General features: G+C 44.4%; 1 protein-coding gene across 1 annotated transcript; it reads left to right on the top strand.

Annotated features, from left to right (window-relative positions):
• Positions 1-4,545: 4,545 nt before the first annotated feature.
• Positions 4,546-15,968, top strand: C21H3orf49 (chromosome 21 C3orf49 homolog). Its single transcript, XM_058679163.1, has 5 exons — positions 4,546-5,053; positions 7,990-8,144; positions 8,937-9,079; positions 14,860-14,976; positions 15,744-15,968. Exons 1-5 carry the CDS (start codon positions 4,974-4,976, stop codon positions 15,966-15,968), a joined length of 720 nt encoding a protein of 239 aa, XP_058535146.1. The 5' UTR covers positions 4,546-4,973.
• Positions 15,969-16,341: the final 373 nt, after the last annotated feature.

Here is a 16,341-nt window from a genome sequence, read left to right as displayed (position 1 = left end):
ACGCACGCATACGCACGAATACGCACGCATACGCACGCATACGCACGCATACGCACGCATACGCACGCATACGCACGCATACGCACACGCACATACGCACGCATACGTGTGTACGTACCCGTACGTAGGTGTACGCGTGTACGTATAACTCATTTCCATATTCTGATTATACCAGCAACGCCCCCCCCCCACCTAAGTCAGGCTAATAAATTCCTATTAACTTATAGGAATCATATGTGTAAGCTTGGTGCTTTGCCAACCCCCCAAAACAAGACTCTTACACAATATTAGGAACTTAAGATATGAAACTAAGTCAACTATGACTTTTACTGAAACCAACCCTAGCCCACCTCTCAGTTAAGAACAATGGAATTTACTGCAAAAGTTTACAGAAAATCGGACCCGGTGGCGTGGCCTAGCGGCTAAATTCCTCGCCTTGAAAGCCCCGGGATCCCATATGGGAGCCGGTTCTAATCCCAGCAGCTCCACTTCCCATCTAGCTCCCTGCTTGTGGCCTGGGAAAGCAGTCGAGGACGGCCCAAAGCTTTGGGACCCTGTGCCCGCGTGGGAGACCTGGAAGAGGTTCCAGGTTCCCGGCTTCGGATCGGCGCACCGGCCCGTTGCGGCTCATTTGGGGAGTGAACCATCGGACGGAAGATCTTCCTGTCTCTCTCCTCCTCTGTGTATATCTGCCTTTCCATTAAAAAAAAAAATTAAAATCTTAGTTTCCTAAGGCTGATTTTCTGTAAACTTTTTTTTTTTTTTAAGATTTATTATTATTGGAAAGCTGGATATACAGAGAGGAGGAGAGACAGAGAGGAAGATCTTCCGTCCAATGATTCACTCCCCAAGCAGCCGCAACAACTGGAGCTGAGCCGATCTGAAGCCAGGAACCAGGAGCTGGGAGCCCTTCCGGGTCTCCCATGCGGGTGCAGGGTCCCAAGGCTTTGGGCCATCCTCTACTGCTTTCCCAGGCCACAAGCAGGGAGTTGGATGAGAAGCGAGCAGCCAGGATTAGAACCGGTGTCCACATGGGATCCCGGCGCGTGCAAGGCGAGAACTTTAACCACTATGCTATCGCGCCGGGCCCTAGATTTTTAATTTTTATTTTATGGTTACGAATTGGCCTACACAATACTGACACAGCACTCGTTTCTCTTTCGGCAGGCTAGGGCCACCAACTTCTCTCTCGTTTTGTTTTTTTTTTTTTTTTGCTATAAATACTCGTGCTTGGTGGGGGTACCAGAAGGCAGAGGTGGTGCTGTACACAGCTGGCGAGGCTTGCGTGAACACATACCCAGAGCCCACCCACCCAACAGAGTTGGCTGGGCAGCACTTGGTGAGTGGGTGAGACCGGGAAGGGCGAGGCCCAGGGCTGGCGGGCTCAGACACCCTGAAGGCTCTGGGTCCAAGGTCCTGGGGGTATGGAGAGCAGCACCTGGAATCAGCTGATGTCATTCAGGGCCTTGCAGGCAAACTCAGGCAGCACAAAGGCGAGGGCCGACAACTTCTTGTGGCTTCTAAGATACAGACCAAATTCTTTAAGATATACTTGCCTATTGAGTAAAGAGGAAACGTGTCAGAGAAGAAGGGAGACATGCCATCTCCTGGTTCACTCCCCAAATGCCTGCAACAGCCCTAGGTCGGCTGAAACCAGGAGTCTGGAACTCCATCAAGCCTCCCGTGCTGGTGACGGGGCACAAGAACTCTGCCCATCTTATCCTGCTTTCCCAGGCGCATCTGCAAGGAGCTGGATCAGAGCAACCACACGTCAAGCTGATGCTCCAGCATGGGATGCTGGCCCCACACGCTGTACACCACCTTCAGTCCCCAAGACCAGATTTTCTTATCTGATCTGTGACACTTGGTCCTATTTGTCTCGCCACATTTCATCTCCGTCCGTCTCCTTGGCCCCAACCCGCCTGGCTGTTTTAGACATTTCCAAAGCCATCAAACTTCTCCGAATCCAGGGCTTTGGCGTTCACTCTTTTCGCCTGCCTGACATACACAGATCTGGCCACGATCGGCTCTTTTTCCTTATCCACTCCTCAGCCCCCAAAACTCTGGCTGTGCCTTCCTGAACCCCCCGGGTGTAGCTGAGCCTTGTCATCACTCACTCTATCCTGTTGTCCGCCCCTACCCCGTGTTTGTCTCACAGCATGTACCACCACCCCTCCACGCGGCTTTCATTGCGTTTGTTCAGAGATTGTGTTCTTCAGTGCAGTATCTCTGGTAGCTAGGGTAGGGCCTAGCAACACCGGGGCATTCAAATATTTGTTGAATGAATAAGTCACTACAACAGCCCTGGGAGGTAGCCGTTACTATCCTTCATTTACACGTAAGACAATGCAGGTCCAGAGAGATCGCATCATCTGCCCAAGGGTTTAAGCAAACACCCAGATGCAAACACCTGATGCAAAAAATCAATATCCATACTCTAATTCTTCCACCAGGCCTGCTCTCTCCAGCTCTAGGACTACTTCAGAACTCCTCTGGCAACTGTATGTAAAGGGGACTCCAAAAAGGTTGCTAAAAATTGACTTAAAAAAAAAGAGTCAATTCTAATATTAAAAAAGTTGAAGTCCATAGATTTTTTTTTCATTATGCCCATGTCCATGAACTCTTTAAAAACTCCTCACATAAAAGGATTTCAATTTTGGGGGGGGGCACCAAAATAAGTGTTTTATTCCCTTTTCCCTTCAAACTAGCTTTTAAAGAGGCATGATTTAAAGAGATGTATTATTGAAAGCGAGAGTTAACAGAGAAGGTCCGTCCATCTGCTGGTTCATTCCCCGAGATGGCTGCAACAGCCAGGGCTGGGCCAGGCTGAAGGCAGGAGCCAGGAGCTTCAGGCTTCCCGCCTGTGAGCCAGGAGCTCACTTGGATGCTCTGCCATTGCTTTTTCCAGGCCATGAACATGGAAATGAGAAGTAGAGCAACCAGGACACAAACTCATGACTATTAGGGATGCTGGTGCCACAGGCAGCAGCTTTACGTGCTATGCCACAATGCCAGCCTCCCACAGAAGCCAAAGCAGTAAACATTCCACTCTGTTACATGCACTCCATACACACATGTACATGTACTAGCATGTGCACACATATGTAGAAAGAGAAAACATCTGTTATGCATGCTACAATGAACCTCATGTATCCAGACATTTGACAGAAGAGAGCAGAATGAAGACAGTAATCCCAATAATTGCAGGAGAATACTGGCCTATGGTTTAAGAAAACGCACAACCAGGCACTCATTCATTCAGTCAGTCAGTTAATTAAGCGCCCGGGTATGCCAGCAGGTAAGAAAAAACAGACCAGATAGAAGCACATGCCCATTGGCCAGTAGATATTCTGTGCTTCAACACTTCTCAAAGTCTGGGAGAGGGAACCTGTGCCCTGGGTGCACCTGGGTCACATTTCTGCATAGAAGCAAAGATTCATATTCTTATCCTGAAACCATGAATTTTATCCAAAAATCATGGCTGAGTCATTAGGAATTCCCATTTTAGGGCCCGGCAGTGTGGCCTAGCGGCTAAAGTCCTCGCCTTGAATGCGCCGGGATCCCATATGGGCGCCGGTTCTAATCCCGGCAGCTCCACTTCCCATCCAGCTCCCTGCTTGTGGCCTGGGAAAGCAGTCGAGGACAGCCCAAAGCCTTGGGACCCTGCACCCGTGTGGGAGACCCAGAAGAAGCTCCTGGCTCCTGGTTTCAGATCGACTCAGCACCGACCATCGCAGCCAGTTGGGGAGTGAACCATCAGATGGAAGTTCTTTCTCATTGTCTCCCCCTTGTCTCTGTAAATCTGACTTTCCAATAAAATGAAATAAATCTTTTTTTAAAAAAATAGATTGAATAAGCCTAGATAGTTTGAGCGATTTGACCAAAGTCACACAGTTGACTGAAATGAGAATCCAGATTCAATTTCCAAACCCACCCTCTTCGCCACTCATCCTTGAACATTTTAAAGCTCCATCCCCAAGTCTGGAAAAGTCAGATGTCTCACTGAAAAATAAAAAAAAGTGCTGTCTGCCCACCAGCACTGCTGCTTTCACTTGGGAGTTTGTTAGACATCACAGTGTGTCAACTTGGCTCTTAGCCCTGCTGTGTTGTACTCAGTCCACCTCTAAAAGACATCCCCTGGTAATTCCCATGCACGTGAAAACATCAGAAGCGTCATCCAGATCATAAAGTCATGCAGACGAAGAAAACAGAACAACGCCTGTCTAAAGTTTTCCTTGTAATTCATCCAGCCAAACAGAACCACAAAGTGCCAACAAGTAATGGGAATAAACCCTAGTGTCTGCTGCCACCGTGTGGACAGAATTTGTAACCCAGGCAGCAGGTCCTCTTTTTTTTTTTTTTTTTTTTAATTACAACATGTGGGTAAGCACCAGGAGAGGCACGTATTTCAGCTTTTTCAACCAAGTTCTTTGAGAAACCACTGCCAAACTCCAACATCAATGAAACAGCCCTTGAGGAGCAGTATGAGGCGTCCAAATCACCACAGACTGTCACATGTATCCCACACGCTCACATACTGAAAGATCAGCTCCCATTAACTGATAAGCCATTGGTGTCCCTCGAGGCTCCGTTGCTGTGCGGACCGGGCATGCACACAGCTGCAGGGGACGGTCAGTGGACAGTTGATGTTATTTATTGCTAATCCGAAAGGCAGTGGTTATACAAGCAGAGCACCCTTTCTGCATCTTCCTCATCCAAGAATCTATAAACATCTCCACCGAGCTTGGGAATTTCCCAAGAATCTATCAAGTACAGGATTGCGCTAAACAGGAAAAACCTTATTTCCTGCTTTTGTTTTACCCTTGCCCCTAAATAGTCCAGCACTTTCTGTTTCAAGGATCATTTTCTTACCAAGTCCGTGAAACAAAAGCTGCTGAAATTCCAGGCACCTATTATAGCTCCAGTTGACAGCAACGGGCAGTGGTCAGCAGTGTCTCCTAGTTAGACTGACTATGGGAAAGTCCATGTGGTGCCGAAGATCGAAGCAACTCCAAGAGAAAAGTGATTCCCTCCGAAAGAAAGGGGTCGAAAGGTGGGTAATGAAACTCATGTTCTTTTCTGATGAGATTTTATTCCATAAAGCAAAATTTGCTGGACATGTAGAAGATGTAGCATCTTTTTTAAACAACTTTAGAAGTGAAAGCGATAAAGATGGGGGGCCAGTAGGACATTGGTTTAGGTAGCCTACGCCGTTATAAAAGCCTTGTTTGGTGCTTAGAAGTGTTCATTTGTGGCAGGAAGAAACTTGGCTTTCACCTGAACTTGAATTTTAACAGCAAGTTAGAGGAAAGAAATGTGTGCTAATAATTTTTCACCTATGCACACGCTCTTTCGTGTAACATTAAAGCAATCAGCCATGATATTTCTTGACCAAAGACAAAACCATAAAGGAAAGCAGAAAATATTTCAAACTTAACACAGTTCAATTTGCAAAGTGCGTGCAGTGGTGTATTTTTCAATTTCGTTGGTCTTCTCTCTGACCAAGCTTTTGGGGTGTAGCACAGTCTTAGAGAAGTAAGGTGTTTTCATCAGACCTGAACCATTCAAGAGTGAATAACTTTCACAGACAAAATGAAATATTCCAGAAATTTTAGACTTCCAGTAGGAAGTAAAAGCTTAAGACAGAAGAAACACAACCCAAGAAATTCAGTACCCCAAGATATTATTTTAAGAAAGGAAGGGCTCCTTGGATAGCAGACATTACAATCTAGTCCTTAAAGCCAAGTGCACTTTGTTAATTATGTTGTAAATATATCTGCCATGACAGTGGAAGGATGGGATTGACAGACACTTGCTAGAGAAACCCACACTGCTCAGGGCGGGGGTTTAACCCGAAAGGTTGCTAGGATGGCCTGAGCCTCCTGGAATTAAATTTCTGTCCTTTTTTATTAGTGGATCTGCAAACCTATTTATGGTTGAGGGGAAAAAAAACACATAAAAGTTAATATTATTGAAAGCATCACAGAAGGATTACTGGGAAATCAATATCAGCTCATAAATTACCTTTGAGCAAACTAATAAATGATATTTCTTGGATGCTTTAGCATCGTCTTCGAGGAATAACAATCTAATACAACTTTAAGGACAGAGTCCCTAGAAGTCATGTGCCTACAATTGGCAAAGCTTTGTTTTCTTAGTCCCAGGGGGTGGCCAAGAGGCCCCAGGGCCCCCTTTGTTTTGCTGCCCAGCCTCTACCCTTGCTTTTTCCATTGTTCATCACGTCTGATTCGCATGATCATCAAAACTATCATTTATTGAGTGCTTTGCTAGGTTCGAAACCTATCAACTGTTTCCTTTAATTTACTCATTTCTCAGAAAAGCGGTTTCATTTTCAAAGAGAACCAAAGCTTGCCAAGTGAAGTCATAATGACAAAGATCACGTGGCTAGAAATTGTGGTTCTGGGCTGAGTCAAGGCCATTTAACTTCAGTGCCTGAACTCAAAATGAACGACTTCCTGTATGTGATTACAAACAAGGCAGGATGGTTTTGGCTCGGTTCAGAGCAGGGATTTTCTGGAGAGAAACATGTATGCTACTGGTGGTACTTGAGATGTTTTAGGTAACATATGAAGAATGAAGGCCAAAGCTGGAAAGTCGGAACACAGTGAGGATTTCCTATGTGGGCAACTATTCCCTCTACCCGACCCCCTCTGTAAGCCAGCTTTAGGGGTAGAGCTAGGAAAGAGTATTGGATCAGAGCATTGAACAGAGAAGGCAGTTACATGCACTGAACACACCATAAGGGAATGAAAAGGGAGACAAAGAAGAAATATGTATTTTTAAAAAAGATTTATTTATTTATTGTTGGAAAGTCAGATATACAGATAAGAGGAGAGCAAGAGAAAAAGATCTGTCCGCTGATGTACTCCCCAAGTGGCCGCAACGGCCGGAGCTGAGCTGATCCAAAGCCAGGAGCAAAGAGGTTCTTCCAGGTCTCCCACGTGGGTGCAGGGTCCCAAGGCTTCGGGCTGTCCTGCTTTCCTAGGCCACAAGCAGGGAGCTGGATGGGAAGCGGGCTGGCAGAGTATGAACTGACACCCATGCGGGATCCTGGCACGTGCAAGGTGAAGACTTTAGCCACTAGGCTACTGCACCAATAAACAAATAGATTATATAAAGATTAAATAAATCTTTTTTTAAAAAATCCACAAATGTTCTTCAGCAAGTGGAGGATAAAGCAAAGTGTAAGACAGTCAGGTCATAATTGAATATTATTTAGCAACCAAAACATATGAACTGTTGATTCACACATCTTTGATGAGGATGTAGAGAGTTATGCTGAGTGAAGAAAAATAAACACAAAGTATTATATCCTGTATGATTCCATTTAACAGCGTTCTTGAAAGAATATAACAGATTCTTTATTTTTTTTCTATTATTTTTTGCAGTCATATATAAGGGATCTTCAAAAAGTTCATGATGGTTTTCAAACATGTTTACACCAAAATGAACTTCATTTAAATCCACTTTTCATAATGCTTTAAAGTGTGCTTATATTCTGTGTTGATGGTCCTAGCAAATTCTTCCATCCTTTTAGCCTCTGACCTGCCAAATACAACAAAGATAATCTCCAACCACCATCCAAAAGATTTCCAATTTACCAATGTGTGATAAGATGTATTGGAATTCAAATCCACGCGCTCCCCTACCCTTGGCCAATGGATTTAACATGTCTGTGTTTCACTTCACTCATCAGCAGAAGGGAGGTAGTAACATGACCTACTTCTTGCAGTGCTGTGAGAACCAAAGACACAGTGGACAGATTGCATTTATGGCAATCCAAGTTGTTATTTTGGCTTTCTTTTTCTTTTTTCTGTGATTTTATTCTTGGTCTCCAATTTCAGTTTTTTGGGATCATGTCATTTTTTTTTTCACATTTGAAGTTTAAGTTCTGGCAATTTAAATTATTCGGTGTTAAGTGTTCACTTCCTTAAGGCAAATTATTTGTCTTTGTTTTACATGGCATAGAGTGGAGTCTACGAATTTAGCTGAGCAAAATGCATTGGTACCCAAAGAAGAATCACGTAGTGAAATTGATGTGGGTTTTCAAGAAAGCCAGCAGAATCAGAAGAAAAGTATGAAGAAAAGCAAGAGTTTCTTGAGGAAGATACTGCCACGCAGAGGTAAACCCCTAAGTGCCAGCAGCAAGGACTCTGGGGACCACAAGGAAGCTCCTTTCTGCCATACAGAGCTCTGTTCCTCAGATTGTCAAGCAGCTCTGCCCGCCAAGTTATTTACCAAGCTAAGAAGGAGAAAGCGGTCACCGAATGGTGAGCAAAGGCAATTTGTCTTGAAGTGTCAAGGCAAGAGAAAGGCAAAATCAGTCATTGTTTTCCAATGACTGGTCCCTCTGAGGAGCTGGTCTGCAATGCAGATTCTAAGGCCCTATCCAGGCTACTGGGTCAGAATCTTCATTTTTACAACATTCCCTTCCCCCATAGGACGCATGCGCACATTTTCAGACTCACTGGATGCAAGTGCCGTTCCTCTTGGTCCAGTTAGTGGTATAATCAATCTACCGCCGCTTCTCATTTAAAACAAGGGTACTTCAAAGTCTGCGGAGGTGCCTATGTGGTGGACCAGAGGGATAAGGTGCCTCATGTCCTCGATCCTCCACTAAGGAGGATAACGCACCTTGGGAAATCAAAGGGGGATGGCCCAAGTACTTGGGCCCCTGCCACCATGTGGGAGACTAGGAAGGGCTTCACACTGGCCAGCGTTGGCCGTGGTGGACATCCTGGAAGTAAACCAGCAGATAGAAAGGTGTTTTCTCTCTCTCCTCGCTCTCTTTCTTTCTCTCTCTTTCCTTATCACTACTAAGGCACCAAATGAATCTTTCTTCCCAGAGTACTTTCTGCTGGGACGAGCATACTGATAATCATAACGTTCACAAGATGTTCGGTTCTTTCTCTAAGCAACTGTACAACCTGATGTGGAGGCCAAGACCCAACTTGGTGCAGAGGCAGAGATGGAGGAGGTAGCCGGAGGGAGCCACCTGCCGGCTGGGAGAGCCGCCAAGCGCTTCTGGAGGATGCCTGTTCGCCAGGGACAACAAAAGGTAAATCGCTGTCACAGACTTGCCCCTCATGACTGACATCTACCAGTCATGAGTTCGGGGATTTTGTGAATCCCGATTCTCTTGGCCCTGAGCTGTACCCTGTGAACCCTTGACATCTGTGGTGCCTGTCTCCTCTGCGAGGCTGAACCACAGAGAAGTCAGAACTCCAACTACTCTGCTTCTGTGACAGTCTGGGCAACATGGAATTGATGACTTTAAGTTAACCCTATCAACTGTACAAATGTCAAATTAGCAGATTAGCAATCTGGCCTACCCACGAATATTTGATGGAAAGGAATTCACTTGACCAGTGCTGACCAGCAGAATTTGCTGCAAGGATGCCAGTAAATACTGTCTGGAAAAGTAGGTGAATCATTTTTGGGACTTTGAAAGGTAACTAGTATAAATCAGGGATTGAAGTACAGATTGTTGGTTGTTATGTTTTAGTATTATTATTATTCATGATACAGTTCATAGGCACAGAGATTCCCCCTTCTACCCCTACTCCTCCATTCTCCCCCACTGGCTTCCCCCATATTGTTACAATAATACAGTCCTTTAGCAACATTCACAAGTCTAACATTCTGCTGGTTAGTCAATCATGGCACTGTAGGTAAAGGTCATGGTAGATAGTCTTGTATTCTATTGTCCAGATATATTTAACAGTTTCATCAGGAGTTGTTTGGTTCTTTTTGTTCGGGAGTAGAGAGCATACTACAGTGTATCTTCGCTTCCCTGTATGCTAGTCTCCATTTAGCAGTTCTTGTCTGAGAATACATGTATATCCATGTTTACTGATATATCTATTGATCTTGTATCTTATATGGCGGTTGCCATGTATCAGAGAGAATTTATCTTATCTATCTTTTTGGGATTGGCTTATTTCACTGAGTGTCATGGTCTCAATTTTCATTTAATGTTAGATGAAGTTAAAAGGTACAAAGCTGGGCCCGGTGTAAAGGCTCAGTGGCTAAATTTTTGCCTTGCCTCGGCTGGGATCCCATATGGACACCAGTTTGTATCCCGTCTGCTCCACTTCCAATCCAGCTCCCTGCTTATGCCCTGGGAAAGCAGTGAAGGATGGCCAAAAGCCTTGGGATCCTGTACCTGCAGGGGAGACCTGGAAGAAGCTCTGGGCTCCTGGCTTCAGATTGGCTCAGCTTCAGCTGTGGCAAGCACCTGGGGAGTGAACCAGCAGATAGAAAATCTTTCTCTCTGTCTTTCCTTCTTTCTGTAAATCTCTGCCTTTCCAAAATAAATAAATCTTAAAAAAAAAAAAGATATACAGTATAGATAGGACCATGCTAGATGAGGCAGGACTTTGAAAAATCCAAACATTCACATATCCACTAGTTATTTGTATTTGAGCCTAAATTTCCCATATTATCTTTTGAAAGTAGACTCTTGAACTATTGTTGCTATCTAAGTACAATAAGCCATTATTTAAGAACTGATGCTGTTTCCAAAACCTTGTTCTAACAACATTAAAAATAGCAACTCAAGGGTGCTGGGTTAAGCCACTATTTGCAGCATTGGCATCCCATATCTGAATGCCAGTTAAGGCTGTGACTGCTCTGCTTCGGAACCACCTTCCTCCTGATAAGCCTGGGAAGGAACCTGAAAAATTAGTTTGGGAGAGACCAAGATGGATTCTGGCTTCTGGCTTGGACCTGACCCAGACATGCCTATTGCAGACATTTAGAGAATGATGCAACAGATGGAGGTTTGATACACTCCTGCCCGCACATTTCCTTATCTTTCAAATCAATAAATCCTAATAAAAATTAAAATGTCATATTTTAGCACAACAGTTCAATAAGGTTGATATCAATGCTGTCTTTATTTTAGATATGCTATTGAGTGAGAGGTTAAGTAATTTTCCCAGGAGAGCAGCAGAACCTGACTCAGGAGTCCTTGTTCTCTCTCTCTCTCTCTTTTTTAAAGATTTATTTATTTTTATTGGAAAGACAGATATACAGAGAGGAAGAAAGACAGAGAGGAAGATCTTCCCTCCGATGGTTCACTCCCCAAGTGGCTGCAACGGCCGGTGCTGTGCTGATCCAAAGCCAGGAGCCAGGAGCCTCCTTCAGGTCTTCCACGTGGGTGCAGGGTCCCAAAGCTTTGGGCTGTCCATGAGTGCTTTCCCAGGCCACAAGCAGGGAGCTGGATGGGAAGTGGAGCAGCCGGGATTAGAACCAGCGCCCTTGTGGGATCCCAGTGCATACAAGGCAAAGACTTCAGCCGCTAGGCTACCACCCAGAGCCCAAGAGAGTCTTTGTTCTTAATTACCATGCCATATTCCAGTTGTATTGTCAAATTATTCTGTCCACTATGGACACTTGTGACTATTAACTAAAATTAAGTAAAATTAAAAGTTCAGTTTCTCAGTCATACTAGCTACAGCAGGGCTAAGCCTATCTGAAACAATCTATCTGAAACTGAGAGTCAAGAACCTCTTCCGGGTCTTCCACGTGGGTGCAACGTACAAAAGTCTTGGGCCATCCTCCCCTACCTTCCCAGGCCATAAGCAGAGAGCTGGATCAGTAGTTGAGCAGCTGGGACACAAACCAGTGTCCATATGGGATGCTGGCCCCAGAGGGTGGAGGGTTATCCTGTTGAGCCCTAGTACTGGCCCTCACGCTAGTCAGAGGTGACACCCCATATGGAGGCTAATTCATGTTCCCACTACAGCTCCAACGCAGTTCGCTGCGAATGTGCCTGGGAAAGCAGCAAAAGATGGCCCAAGTGCTTTGACCCCTGCCACCCCAAATGGGAGATTCAGATGAAGTTCCTTTTCCTGGCTTCAACTTAGTCCAGCCGCCACAGTTGTGGCCAATGGGGCAGCGAAGTAAATGGAAAATTCTCTCCCTCTTCAACTCTGCCTTTTTTTTTTTAAAGATTTATTTATTTTTATTACAAAGTCAGATATACAGACAGGAGAGACAGAGAGGAAGATCCTCCTTCCGTCCGATGATTCACTCCCCAAGTGACCACAACGGCTGGTGCTGTGCCGATCCGAAGCCGGGAACCTGGAACCTCTTCCGGGCCTCCCACACGAGTGCAGGGTCCCAAAGCTTTGGGCCATCCTCTACTGCTTTCCCAGGCCACAAGCAGGGAGCTGGATGGGGAGTGGAGCTGCCGGGAATAGAACCGGCGCCCCTATGGGACCCCAGCGCATTCAAGGCGAGGACTTTAGCCGCTAGGCCACGCCGCCGGGCCCTGTAACTCTGCTTTTTAAATACATACATACATACATACATACATAATTTAACGTTCATATTTATTGTCCCCCTAATTATGTCCGGGGAAATTTCTAGGTTTGGGTACTACAAGTGATCCAATGGACACTTCCCTGATGTATGGCATTTTAACAGCTGCTAGAGGAGCTAAGCATTCAGTCATGGCCGTACAAAGCAGTGGGATAAGGATAACTGCTAAGCAAATGGCAGTGGGACACGTGGATATCATATGGGATAGAAAAAAATGACTCTTAGCTCACAAAATTAGTTTCTTTCGGATTCTAATTTTAACTGCAAAGGCAAACTCTTAAAACTTCTGCAGGATGGTAAGAATATCATCATGGCATCAAGGTAGAACAGGATTTTGTAGGACACACACACACACAGCCCTAATTACAAAGATAAGCATAAAGATAGGTGTTACAGCACAGCGGGTTAAGCTGATACATGGAACACCTGCATATCAGAGTGCCAATTTAAGACTGCACTACTCCAGCTTCCAGCTAATGTACCTAAAAGGCAGTGGATGACAACCCAAGCACTTGTGTTCCTATTATTGCTGTGGGACACCCAGATGGAGTTCCTGGCTACTGAATTAAGACTGGCTGTTGCTGGCATTTGAGGCGTAACCACCAAATGAAAGATCTTGTGTATATATATGACATATATACATATTTATATGTTTGTATACATATATCATACATGTATCCTCTGTCATTGAAATAAAACAAAGTATTTTTAAAAAGATAAACATGGACAAATTTGGTTACAGTTTAATTAAAAATTTCTGTTCATCAAAAGACATTAAATTCCCAGAGAAGGTCAACTGACCACAGAAGCATTTTTTTAAACTTCAGAAGGTTTACAAATATTTAAATTGTCTACTTTCAAAAGTTATATTTCTGGATTTTCTACTTTAATTTTTTGAAAGATTTATTTATTTTTTATTGGAAAGAAAGTTTTTATAGAGAAGGAAAGTCGGAGAGAAAGATCTGGAGCCAGGAGCAAGGAGGCTTCTCTAGGTCTCCCACGTGGGTACAGGGTCTCATGGCACTGGGCCATCTTCTACTGCTTTCCCAGGCCATTAGCAGAGAGCTGCATTGGAAATTGAGCAGCTGGAACATGATCCGATACCTATATGGGATACCAGTGCTTGAAAGTGGAGGATTAGACAGTTAAAACAAAAATGCTGGGTCCCAGGATTTCCAAGTTTCTTTTGAAGAAAAGGAAGATTGGGAAATGATAGGCCCACAATTTCTCATTGCAAAAGGCAGGTGCTACACAGAGGTATTCTGTGTAGGAACCATATTCTGTCAGGACCACAACAGTCCGATCTAGTTCTGTTACAAATTTGCATATGGGAATTGGTATTAGGCATAGCAGTTAACAGGTTGCTTGGGATACACACATCTGGCTCCACTCCCAGTTTCAGCTTCCCATCAATGCAGATCAAAGAAGGCAGCTGTGATGGGACCCTGTTCACTCCCCTTACGGCTACAACAGCCAGAGGTGGCTAACTGGAGCTTCTTCCAGGTCTTCCATGGGGACAGAAGGGACCGAAGTACTTGGGCAGGTCTCCACTGCTTTTCCCAAGTCATTAGGAGAGATGTGGCTTGAAGTGGAACAAGCAGCTAGCACTCTTGTGGGTGGCCAGTCTCACAAAGTGACTTTTCCTGCTATGGCATGACACCAACCTCGGTGGTAGATGCTTAATAGAAAAAAAGTACAGTGGTTTATAACAGAGAAAAAAGGTTTTGTTGTAGAGGATCTGGGAGGCGCAGCACTTGAACTTGACATCCGAACCAGATTCCATTAGTAAATTTCTTCATCAAGGGAAGGGGCAGTATCCAGGTCCACCTCTTACTTTGTGTAGGTGTCACAACAGTCCTTACACTTAATTATTCAGCACACATGGAAGGAAGAGTGAGGCCAGTAAAACTAAAAGGGGCCAGCAGCTATGACTTTGGAATGATTTCTAGTAGCATTATTAGGACATTACTGTGTATCCGGTCAGCCAGGGATGATGGAAAATGTATCAAGCATGGGGCAGAAAGAACCCAAAGCTTTCTTTTTATGTTTAGAGACATGACTGCTATGGAAATAAGGGCGATTGCAGGAAGGAGACCAAAATTAACCGCTGGATGCATCGATAATGAGCTTTCTGGAGCAGTGGTCCACAACAGTCCCCAGCTCACACAGTGCTCAGCAGGCGCACAGGCGGTTTCTTCTGCTTCCCCTTACGAGTGACCTTCTTTTTCCCTGAGTCTGTGTATTCTTTCAGAGCAAGACAATCTCATTTCTCCGCACCCTATAGCTCTCTCTTCAAAGAGAGCTCTGGTCACAAAGCAGATGCATGGGGTGTGGAGAACAATATGAATATGGTCTCCAATCCAACATTGTTATGTGGCAAATATTGAGTTCATAAGAGAATACCCCAAGGGTGAAGATTCTTACTGAAGCGCCGTCACAGAAATACTGTTGATATTTCCTAATCTGATATATATATATATATATATATATTTTTTTGCATTTTTACAATAGGAGGTACTTTCTTCATCCAAAAAGAGGCTACACTTTCCAGTGCTGAAAAAAAAGAAACATGGCCTGGAAGAATCCCTTCAAAAATCAGCTTTACCATTAAAAAACCTTCAAATGCAGGTAGTGAAGAAAATCTTTTACTTTTATACTTCAGAAGCATCAGAAGGGTAGGTTTAACTGATAGTGTGGATGTGGGACAAAATTAACAATTACCATTAAGGACTAATGTTAGTGGGGTGCATTCTGAGAGTGGTTAAGGACTGCTAAGGGCGTCTGGATGCGGTGTCTAATAGATATTAAGTGCATGCAATTAAAGTGAAGACATACACATAGGCTTATTCTGAGAAGAAATGAGATCTTCTTTACCACCAGGAAGTAAATGCAAATGTTCAAGCTCTGTTTGGTATGGCTTGAATTAGAATAGCTTGAGATCTGCAAAATGCCCACCAATTCCTGAACTCATTCTCTCAGGAAAAGTAGCTAACTCATTTGATGTGGACAAGGCTTTCTTTCTTTCTTTTTTTAAAGATTTATTTATTCTTATTGGAAAGGTAAATTTACAGAGAGAAGGAGAGACAGAAAGATCTTCCATGCACTGGTTCACTTGCAAGTGGCCGTGATGGCCACAGCTGAGCTGATCTGAAGCTAGGAGCCAGGAGCCTCCTCTGGATCTCCTATGTGGGTTCAGGGTTCCAAAGCTCTAGGTCATTCTCCGCTGCTTTCTCAAGCCACAAGCAAGGAGCTGGATTGGAAGTGGCACAGTTGTGACATGAACCAGTGCCCATTTGGGATCCTGGCACTTGCATGGGGAGGGAGGATTAGCCAATGGAGCCATCAGGCCAGCCCTCTATCAAATGGCTTTATTTCTTTGGATTTATCTGTCCTAGGTGGATGACTGCAAACAAATAATGATTGATCAAGTCAGGAAGCAAGTGGACCAACGAAATGCTGAACTTGAACACTATGAGTCTGTTTCAGATCAGCTTCTGCAGTGCTCCCGTCAGTTTCAGAGAGTGTCAAAGCGAGCCGCCTGGAAATCCAAGCTGAAAAACATGTTCTTCTGCCTGAGCCCCTGCTGCTGCTTCTGCGATTCTGTGTTTGACTGGCTGTAGGTTATCTGGTATATAATCCTGAATAAATATGACCCTAGTGAATTATTTAGTGAGCAAAGGAAACATGTTTTGTGGAGAATCATGCTCAATAGTCCTCTAAAAAAAAAACTTTAAAACTTGATTTTTAGCCCTGGGTTGATATCAGGTGGCTGGGTACTGGAGTGATAGGGAGCCTGGATACGGCTTCTCCCCTTATTCCCCCCCGTTGCCCCCAGAAATTGGGAGAAGAAATAGAAAGTTTGGAAACAATAACACCCATCCTTCCCTAACCCTGGATCCTTCCCACCCTGATTAAAAAAAAAATTAACCGCCCCCCCCAAAAAAAACCCTTTGTTTAGTTCATTTAGCAATTTTGGCTTCATAATTTATGTCA

The sequence above is a fragment of the Ochotona princeps genome, chromosome 21 (assembly GCF_030435755.1).
Source record: "Ochotona princeps isolate mOchPri1 chromosome 21, mOchPri1.hap1, whole genome shotgun sequence".
NCBI lineage: Eukaryota > Metazoa > Chordata > Mammalia > Lagomorpha > Ochotonidae > Ochotona > Ochotona princeps.
This window is presented reverse-complemented; position numbering and strand designations above follow the sequence as displayed.